Source organism: Neolamprologus multifasciatus, chromosome 16 (assembly GCF_963576455.1).
Source record: "Neolamprologus multifasciatus chromosome 16, fNeoMul1.2, whole genome shotgun sequence".
Taxonomy (NCBI): Eukaryota; Metazoa; Chordata; class Actinopteri; order Cichliformes; family Cichlidae; genus Neolamprologus; species Neolamprologus multifasciatus.
In genome coordinates, this window is record NC_140454.1 from 5,639,937 (window position 1) to 5,650,529 (window position 10,593).

General features: G+C 42.2%; 1 protein-coding gene across 1 annotated transcript in view; it reads right to left on the bottom strand.

The window, feature by feature from the left end:
- The window catches only part of LOC146500099 (rho GTPase-activating protein 20-like), a 34,004-nt gene extending 26,744 nt beyond the window's left edge, over positions 1-7,260 (bottom strand). The window contains exons 1-2 of the mRNA XM_085135821.1: positions 7,051-7,260; positions 4,353-4,438 (exon numbers count right to left, since the gene is read on the bottom strand). Of these exons, the coding sequence (XP_084991947.1) occupies positions 4,353-4,438; positions 7,051-7,143 (179 nt within the window). The 5' untranslated portion in view covers positions 7,144-7,260. The remainder of the gene's footprint in view (positions 1-4,352; positions 4,439-7,050) is intronic.
- Between the last annotated feature and the right edge of the window lie 3,333 nt (positions 7,261-10,593).

Consider the following 10,593-nt stretch of genomic DNA (forward strand, 5'->3'; position numbering starts at 1 on the left):
TTAAATCATGAAGGAAGATAAGTAAAGCCTTAGTCATGGACATGAGTATGATCCATCAGGTGTAAGTGCTACATACCCAGAGGGAAAACAGCTGGACAAACAGCTGGAACTTTCTATGCTTGTCTTGTTTGTTGCTTAGCTTTCTTTCCACTCATTGTTTCCACTTTCTTTTTACCACTTATTTCCAGTTCCAGGTATTTCCCATTGTATCGGGACCTTAGTGGGGCTGGATGCGCTGTTTTGCTTATATTGCTGTGTCTTGATGCACAGTTTAAAGTCTCCCCAGCTGTCAAACAGTCAGCCTAGACAGAACAGACTGACTCCCTCAGGGCAGAAATGACACTTATATAACTCTGTCCATCTGCTCAGCGTTGATAATAACCCCGAGAAGAACTCTGAGTGTCATTTATGTGTCTCAGTGCATCATCTGTGTCATTAATTTGTCTGCAGCTAATTTGTCTTTGGTGGCAAATCTGCTTTTCCTGTATTAAGTCAACACATGGCGAGAAGAAGCAAATAAACGGAAATATGTTCAGAGCAAACTTTCAGCCTCGCTCTTATTTCTCATGGAATAAATTCTGACAGGGAATAAAAATAAAGATAGGACGAAAGAGCAAAGGCAGAGATGTCCGTGTTTCCTCTTTCACCGCCTTAAAGGGGAAGCCCAAGCCACAAGAAATTAAAGGGGGGAAGAAATCGAAAGGAAAATAATGTAAGAAGCTAAATATTTTATTCATTTTGTGACCATTTATTAAATTTCAGCACAGTTCAGCAGTCTTCAGTCAAAGCTAGTTTCTTCTTTCGTCTCATCTGCTCTGCGCAAAGTGAAACAGAGAGCAGAGGAGAGACTGGTGAAGTGCAGATAACGTTATTTAATTTGGAGACCCCCTTCCCCCAACTACAAGAGATGTCACCCGTTGAACCTTTGCGTATGTTTCTGTACGAGGAGGGTTGAACCACCAACAGCCTGACCTCTTCGTCCCAGATAAAAGATCTTCAGACAAGCAACAATTGGCATCTCTGTGCACGAAGCAGTGAAAAGAGACCGTCTGTTAACAAGCGGATTTGGGAAGACATCATTTTTGCATAAACACACTCCACTCCGCACCATCGCCCGAATCACAGTGGAAGCTTTTGTTTATCGTGGCATAAAAACCCCAGAAAGCTGCAGTAAGACTGGCAATAAAGAGATTACTCACTTCATTACTCACACATTTGTGAATTACATTCCTACTATAGTTGTAACTAGGTCAGGAGCTTTGATAGGTGCCTTTTGCCTTCTACAGAACAACTCCTTAACCTTCCTAAAACCTGAAAAGGGGACTATTTTGCATCTTTCTTTTGCTAATTAGACCCCTAAAAGGATGGGAAACCCAAAACCAAAAGCTAAAAAAGGCTAAAAAGCTCTACAGATTTGAAGGAAACTGAACAGTCAGGCAACATCTGATTCAGATACACTATAATAACCATTAACAATAACTCACTAACAACTCACTACTGCACATAAAACAATTAAAACTTGACCTTTTTTTGCTCTGCGTGCATCAGATAGGTTCATAGGCAAAATATAATGTTAGTTCATCCTGACACTAGTGCCCTGATATAGACGAGGAAGCACACACACACACACAGAGACACACACAGGGATGAGGTCAGAATCAGGAGCTAGAATTGCCTAGGGGCTGTCAGCCATGATATCCTTAACAGAGCTCATTATTACAACCAGGAAATGATTTTTGCATGACGTGCACGTGGGTGTGTGTTCTTGAATTTGTCATTTTGAGATCCAGATGTCAACAACCAGGAAAAAAACCTGAAAACTGAGATGTTTTTAATATTTTTTTACATTTCTAAAAGTCATTACTCAGGAATAAGATTAGATTTAAGATTAAGTAAAGTACATTTATGTGTGCGTGTGTTGCGGTGACACTGTGGCTGATAGCACGTGAAAGTGTGAGGTCAGGAAGGGTCCATGTGTATAGATTTCATTGCCTGAAGGTTGAAGGAGACCCTTAATCCCCCGCACTGTAGCTGGGAGGCAAAGGGATGACGTTATACTTCGAGATGAAGTGTGAGAGTTTGTGCACGGAGGTGATGTAAATGGCTGCGCTAAAGGTCCAGAGACCCTTCCGGCGCCTCTTAGGGCTGATGGGAAACGCAGGCAAGGACGCATCTCAGGGACAGAGGGGAGGGAAAGAAGAAAAAAGAATCTCTTGTGAAAAAAGACACACTCCAAACAATGGAAACTTCACCATGCCAATTTTTTTTTAATCCTTCGTTTTGTTTTTTGTGTTTTTCCCCGGTACCTCAGAACTCAGTTCATTGTAGCGCTGTTATTTTAAAAAGTGAACGGGAGCCAAAACTCAGCGCAGTTCACTGACTGCACGAGTCATGAGCAGAGGGGAAAAAAGGGGGGAAAGAGTTCAGAGATGAGACAAAAAAACAAAACAGAAACTCAAATCAAAGCCTGAGGTGTGTTTCACTTTGTAGCTGCTTTAGCTGCTCCGCACTGTTTAATATGTGAACCTGTTTTTTCCAGCTGTTCTCAATACTGAAATGAACTGACTGTGAATGAGTAACAGCTTCATGAACAAGATGAAAATGCCAGACCAACAGGACACTCAGCAAGTCAGTGCTATTCTCAGAGAGGAGCTCTTTAGCATAAAGTTAAAGACTTGACAATAAATCCTAGCCTATAAGGGCAAGAAGTTATCAAATAGAACAAAAAAGCTGCTTGCTTACAATAAAAATTAGTGCAAGGAGAGTTTGTAACAGCAGTAGAGCCTTTTTAAAGAACACAGCAGTGATACAATGATGTGCAACCCACTGCCAAGACCTGCTGGCACATGGATATACCCATTCTAACTGCTTTAATTGGGGCTCCGGGGTTTTATGACAGCCTGCATGTGGTTTGCAAATCTTAACAACAACAAATATGCATTCATAATAAAAAGTGCCCAGTTAATAAAGAAAGAAAGAAAGAAAAGCACCTGCTGCAGCCTTTACCTACTCTCAGTCATCTAAGCACTCAGCTGGTAGCACCCCTGCACACACATATCCAGACCTTAATAACTACTTCACACACTCACTGACATGTTAGGTTCTGACCCCAGCTGACCTCCACCGGCCTCTAAGCCTCCTGATGTGAGGTCAGGGGTTAAGGGTGACAGCTGAGAGCGTCAGGTCAGCTCACACACACACACACGCACACACAGGTCAGACTTGGACAGACTCTCAGGCAGCCTCTGTTTGTCTTTCACTCAATAAATGGTCTCATGGTGTCTCACTCTGCATCCAAACAGAGCATCTAAGTTGTCTTTCTAACTCTGTTTAGCACATATGCACACACAGACACACACAGACCCTACAACAACACTGGCCTATTTAAGATTTTGTCGAAATCGTGAAGATTTACCATCCTGATCTCCGTAAAAGCTGCCAACAGCAATTCTCTATAACGTAACGCTGGCAGTGGGAAGCATCAGGTTTATTCACCAGGCACTCGCTTGTAGGTGAAATCATGACGACATGAAAACTTTCTAAAGCCTCAAAGTGTTTTGAAAAGCCAGCCTGCCTCAAAGTGTTTTTCCTCTAAAAACCCCAAAAAGCTGGCACTGGCAGGAAATTAAACAGAGTGCATAACAGAAACAAAGTTTCTAGTAAACAAATACCCTTCCTGGAGGGTTTGTAATAGCTTATTTCCGAAACTGTTGAAGGAGGATGAAGGGATTTGTGAGATACGAGGGTGATGAAAAGCCCGACAGTTCTGATGGAAGTGAGGATTTAAAAGCCCTCGATGAATGAGTCAGAAAGGCCTGGCAGTCTTAATTCTGATGTCTGAGGACACGGAATGTGACAGAAAAGGGGAGAGATGTCTGAATCTAAGTGATGAAATTAGACACTTTAATGTGTGTCTGAAATACTAAACACCTCAGACCTGGAACCAAAGGCTTCCACTTTTGCTCATCAGAGGCATATATTTTCTAATCGGTGATTTTTATCTCAGCCTCGTAGCTATACTTGTCTAGACCCTTGCATGTCACCTCATCAAACCCAAGGTAAGTACTTTCTAGGGAGTTTGTGAGTCAGTGCAAATATCCATCAAAATGCATGAAGTCTGCAAACATGAGCAACTAGAAAAGTTATGTTTAAACAATCTAGAAAGTCTGTACGTGCAAAAAATAACATGTTACTAGGCAAAGAAAGCAGGAAAAGGATTTTTTCAATACATTAAATTCAGTTTATAAAGCCTTTATAAAGCATGCATGGTGGGGTCGATAGTTTATGAAGAAAAAGGGGAGAAACATGGCACACAGTGGTGACAGCAGCTCAGTATGTGTGTTTGCTGATACCTGGACGTGCTTCTTGATCTGGTGAGTGCTTTGCTGATGACGAGTGAAGGAGCTGACTGTCGTCTCTGCGCCAGGGTCTTCATCTTCTGCACAGTCAGAGAGAGAGAGGTGAGAGACGTGGGTCAGAGACATTACTTTGCGTCACTGTTTTCGGTTTGGTAAAACACACAAAGGCAAAGTGCACAGTCAGCACTGCTCTGAGCTGGCTGTTTAGCTGTGGTCGATGCAGGAAATACAGGACTTAGAGAGAAGGGAAGAAAGCGACTAATAGGAGAAGTGACGGCAGTTACAAAGGAGGGAAAAGAGGAAACGAGCGAGATGGAGGCAGACAGAAAAATAAGTGACAGCGAGACAGAAAAGATGGCCGGAGCTGGGAAATATATCATCGTCGTGTGATGTTTATGACGGTCCACATATTCCCACTGTGGCACGATAAATGGTGCGCTCACTCACAGAAGTATGACAGGCATCTTTATGCCCGCCACAGCTATTTCATTTAAACCTACAGGATGCCAAAACCTTGTTAGCTCACAATACCTCCCCCTCCTCCTCCCCCACGACGTACACTACAGTGATTCAATCAGAGGAAGGCAAGAAATAATTAAAGTAGCGACCCGAATTAAATAAGACTCGGCTTCCTGGAATCTTTTTGGAGTTACTTAAGGGTGACATTCCTCTCTTAACAAACTCCTGTTAGTAATAGAGGTCAGAGTTGCTACAGCCCAGACCAGAAAAAAGAAAGAAGCATCAGCTTTAATGTGCTTATTTTCTTTTTTTTTTTAAAAAAGGAACAATAATTCACAGTGACACGTCTTTCCTGAGATGAATATCTGACACCTACAAATTAGTTGAATTGACTTTTGTGGAAACCTTTAAATCGGGTTGGGTTTTTTCCATTAATTTTGTGTAAGTTTGATAATTCAGCTCGTTTCCACGCAGATTGTCAAACGCACCAGCGACGTTGGTGACAGGTGTCATCTCGTTGTTCTGCCGTGGTGACTGACACGAGGCAGGACACCCTGAAGCCTCAAGTCTTAAATTATGCAGCCTGTGTGCTAAAGCCAAAGAGGAAGTCTGGACTGTAAAGCTGCAGGACAAGTACACATTATGTACCTGTCATGCCTGTCACGCACAATTCAAGAAAGCACGTTCTCACAGAAATATCCGAGAGGAAAAAACAAGTCCTACTCGAAGAGATGCATGTGGAAACTCTATTTTCATGAGCATTTTCTCACTCTGCGAGGCTCTGGCTGACAGATTGCATTTCTCACAACTTCCTAAGGCTGAGCAGAGCCCAGTGTGTTGCAGACAGGCCAAAGAGCAGCAATTGCTCAGAGAAGGGAAAGAGAAAGGAGGGGTTGGGGTGGGTTACAGCAACATCCTTTGTAAATCCATAACACTATTTTTCACTATAAAATTCCAGGCCTGGAAAGTGGTGAAATACTTAGAAAACACCAGTGTACTGTGCAGAAGTAACTAGTGGAGATCATATGAGTACATATTATATTTGCCAACCATCACGCACATCCTGTTAACCTATGGTCAACTTTTCTAACCCAGTTGTTGCTTTCAGGAGGCATTTCGGCACTTTTATGTTCGCACTTAGCGCTCACATCCTCCCCTGCTGAAAGCTGCAGTTACTTGCTTTAAACAGGCGCGAGGAGGGGGCGCTACGCGTTCGTGCAGCAGCCGCTGGGAATCGTCTGCTCTATCAGCGACGGAGATCTGGAGGGAAATATTTACATGAAATAATTGTAATGCAAAGCCCTCGATTTACAGCACAGGCGGTAATGTGGAATGACACGCAAAACTGTGTTTATTTTCCCCTCTTCTGTTTAAATACGCTATGCTCTCAGTGAAGAGAAGCCACGCAACTAACCGAAGCGCAACATCCATGCCCGTGTTGCCTGTCAAATTAACAAATAATCGCTCTTTATATTTTTTTCTGTTGTTTGACTTCAGCCATACTTTCTGCACTCAGCATGAAAAAACAAAGTAATGACCTGTTTTGTTTTTTAAGAGTTTTTCTTGGGTAAAAAGTTTAACTTTTTATAGAATAATAATAATAATAATAATAATAATAATAATAATAATAATAATAATAATATATCACAAGTTGGAAAAAATGACCAGAATCCAGTCCTCTGGTTTTGCTTTTCTTTTTTCCACACTTAAGATTACACTATTCCACGTGCACAGGCTGGATCCACACAAGTCTTCAAGGACAAACCATAATCAAGCCTGTGAAAAACTGTGATCACATAAAGGCTCATACTATGTACAATCACAATAACAATGGACGAGGAACAGTCAAGCGTCTTAATTCAGATCCTCTAGACGTGATGCGCAGCACACAGATGCGGGTTGAAAGACTGATTTTTAAAAATACATTTAAAAAAGACAAATATCAGAAATAAATAACACAATGAAGCCAACAAGCCAGGAACAGAAACGTGCGTTCGGTCTTTTAACCTCTTAAGCCCCAAGCCTACCTGATCTCCTGCTTTTTGCCCCCGTATCAGGGGGCGTTGGGGCTTAAGAGGTTAAACTCACTTTTGCAGATACTGCTCTGTGTCTTACATCTCGTACTGTCATTCAAAAGTAAAAGAAGCCCCACAACAAGCGCACCCGATGCGCAAAAACGCGCACACATGAACAGAAAGTGCGCCTAGATAACGTTACAATACTTCAGAGGTACCTTTTTGCTGTCGGGAAGCGCCTTGCTCTCTCCCGTCAGAGAGTCGGACCTGTTCTGTCCCATGGTCCCCTGCTGCGGTGACATGATTTCCATCAAGGCTGTATAAATCCACGGGTCCGAGCACACCCACGGTATATTCCCATGATACGTAAGTAAGTCCAAAAGTTTATCCGGCGGAGAAGAGAGAGCGAGCCAGAAACGAATCCATGATGGAGAGGTCTGATCTGAAGTATGCAAGGAGGTGAGACTGCTCGCTTCTGTCTGTGTGTCTCTCTGAGCGCTGTTTGCTCTGAGCGCAGCGGCTACGGTGTGCTTCAGCTCACTCTGAACTTCAAAGTTAAACACAATGAGGTACACAGCTTCCGCCCTTGCTTTTCAAAATAAAGTCACTTTTCAGCCCATCCAACGATATCACGAGACATTTTTATAAATCAAAAACAAAACTATAACATATTTATATATATATGTAAATACAAGTTGATATAAAATAACAACATCAGTGGTGAATATTGCAGTGTTTGTTCAAATTAGAAATTCAGTGAGCGTAGACTAGTTGGAGAACAGCTCGATGTCTGTGGAGAGCAAGCAGCTTCCGGAAGCCTGAAAGTGGTTTAATAAATTCCAAAGCAGAGGCGGACTGCCCGCTGGGAGCACCGGGATATTTCCCGGCAGCTAAAGGGTCATTTGGCCTACCGTCAACAGTCAGCTCGACTGTAAAATAAACAAGTAAGATTCTCAGTGGGTTCTCAGAATCCACACATCAAGCCACACTCTGGCAGATAAACTCTGGAAGCAGTGCGCACCACAAAGACGCGCACAAGGAGTGCAGAGTCCAGACAACGCAGGCAACATTTGCCTGCTCCTCTACCAATAATATTTCAGCTCCCTAAAGAAAACTATTGTCACAAGGAAAAGCAAAGATTAACGAGAGAAAGGAAGAATTCGTTCATTTTCAGGAAACATGTGCGAGCAGTTTTGTGTACTACTTCAATCTAAGATAGTTAAACTTACTTTGTGTCTCACTCTGTGAAAAGGTGTCTAAATAATTACTTCTTTTTTTTTGGCACAGTTATGCTTACAGACTCCACTTATAGAAACAAGACAAATGCAATAAACATTAAACATTAAAATATGAATATAACTGGACCGAGAGGCCTGGAACAGAATCAGAAGAGTAGCCTGAATAATTGTTTCAGTCCACCGGTGACTCCAACATCACTGATGACTGGTTGATGTAAAAGGAACAAATCTGTGGCGGAAGCAAGTATGCATTTGTGAGAGAGGGCGGATGTCAGTGACAACACTGAAAACACTGTGATGGCACCAGGATGCTAAAAATTATGATTATGTAAATTACTGCTTGCAATGTCCCTTCCACAGACACATGTCAGTAAAAACAAAATAAAAGAATCTTGTTTCAAGCATTTGAATTGACTTCAGTGCAGTTTTTGTATTGCAACAAAAACTGATGTCAAATGAAGACTTTCTATCTAATTATTATAAGTGGTTCATATAAGTGCCAAATTTGGCCCTTTTATTTTGAAGACTGCCCGTCATGGCCTAATCTTCATGTTTTGACCCAGTTCTGTTGCTAAAATCATGCTCTAGTTTAGTTTAGTTTCACTCTTAAACCCCCCGTGTATATATGCATGTCAGTGTGTTTTCATTTGAAGCGCCCTCCGTGTTTTCTTTGGCAGTCGGTGCCATATAGAGGCCGCCTGTTTCTGCAGTACAGTAATGCAGTTCACAGAGGATCCAGTTCAGGTGTAAGAATGTACCTCCAGGGCCAATAATAATAATAACTGATGAGGAGGAATGTCCACAGTATTTTTTCATTTTTTAACACAGGCATGACGCTTGACTCATTTGAATTTTAGCTGCAGCTACAGTAAACCTCAGTGGGATAGCTTCCTCTGTGGATTGAGAGTGTTTACTTTTAAAAGTCTGAAGACAATCAAAAAGCACCCACCACCACTGAAGCTAAACTGATTTATTGAGTCTGTGAACTGAATTTTAAGCTCTTGCTCATGTCCACTGGTTTCACGGTTAGGACACGGTTAAATGATATCTGAATACATCTGTATTTTTGTGCCACTGCGGTGTGTTTCAAAGCTTTAAAAAGCGTTTAGCTCACCTGGAAGAACATGTAGGTACCAAGTCGTCTTTCTTTCTCTTCTTTGCCTTGCTGTCTATGAAATTCCAAAGCTAAAGAACGATAACGGCCCACTGTAGACCATTGTCTCTTCTGCACAAACGTAAAGGTATGCAGTGATTGTTCCATCTTATCTGTCCTGTGAAAAGTGGCATGCATCGAATGATAAGGACACATTGATAGTGTTTGACCATCCTCTTTGATCACGTCACGAGCTACATGAGACAGCAGCCGGGGAACCTGGATTCTGTCTAGAGAAAATAGCTTGATGCACAAAAAGCTGCATTCCTTTATTCTGCCACTAAATCAATGCTCTTATTCCAGAACAGAGTGCGGCCAAGTCATATTTGTCCCTGAACCTAAACTGCACTTTGTGCACTCTATTTTTTAGGGGTTAAATGACTGCCTTTGCTTCCTGCTGTTTGGAGGGACCCAAAGCAAAAAAACAAACAAAATAAAGAAAAAAAACACCAAAAAAAAGAAAGAAAAAGGAAACAAAAATAAAAAAAGTTAGACTAAATTGAGGGTGTGTCAGAAATGTGGTTGGAAACACCAATGGTTGACCATGACTGCCTCTGCACTGCACTGTTTTTTCTTTTACCACCTAAATGTTCCACTTTAGATTGCACCAATAAAAAGTGTGCTTTGGATTTTGTTTTTGGTAACCATGGCAAAGCAATACATTTCTGCACACTTTTAATTCGAATTGGGTCACGCATCTCTGTGTCAGACGGCAGCCCCAAACTCCAACCAAGTTTGGCCAAATGGCTTCAGGTCAGAAGAAACAACTGGGAGCTTAATCTGCTCTAGGGATTCTGTCCTGGCATGAAACACAGAGCTTCAATACGTGTCCTTGAGAATTTCATCTGACGTTTTCTTTGAAGTATGGGAAGAGGGAATGTCTCTGTCACGCCCAGGAAGCTGGGCTTTTGAAAACCTGAAGGCGAGGAGAGTATTGACTTGGACAACAAACAGTAGATTCCTGAGAGCGACAGTGAGCTGGGGAGAGTCCAGAGTTTTGACTGGAGCTGTTTATGAAGGATTCATTCATGTCTTTGGAGGGTTAGGCTTTCACTTTGCATTTTAAACACATAGCAGAGTGTCTATTTAAAGAGCGCACTTACAAACACGCACACTCGTGTACGGGGAGGGGTTGATGACAGGCTCTAGTGGATAAACGGATAGACGGATTCAGGGACAGATAGATGTGTGTTAGATGACGGAGACACTTCAGGCAGACAGGGAGTAACTGTGACCCAAAACGGCATCCACCACCGTAGCCTCGACCGCCACTGCAGCAGCCACTGTCGCTGCTGCTACTTTAAAAAGCCAGACGTCCACGTGGCCGGAATCTTTCTTGAATAATCAATTATTACTGAAAAGGAAAGTTT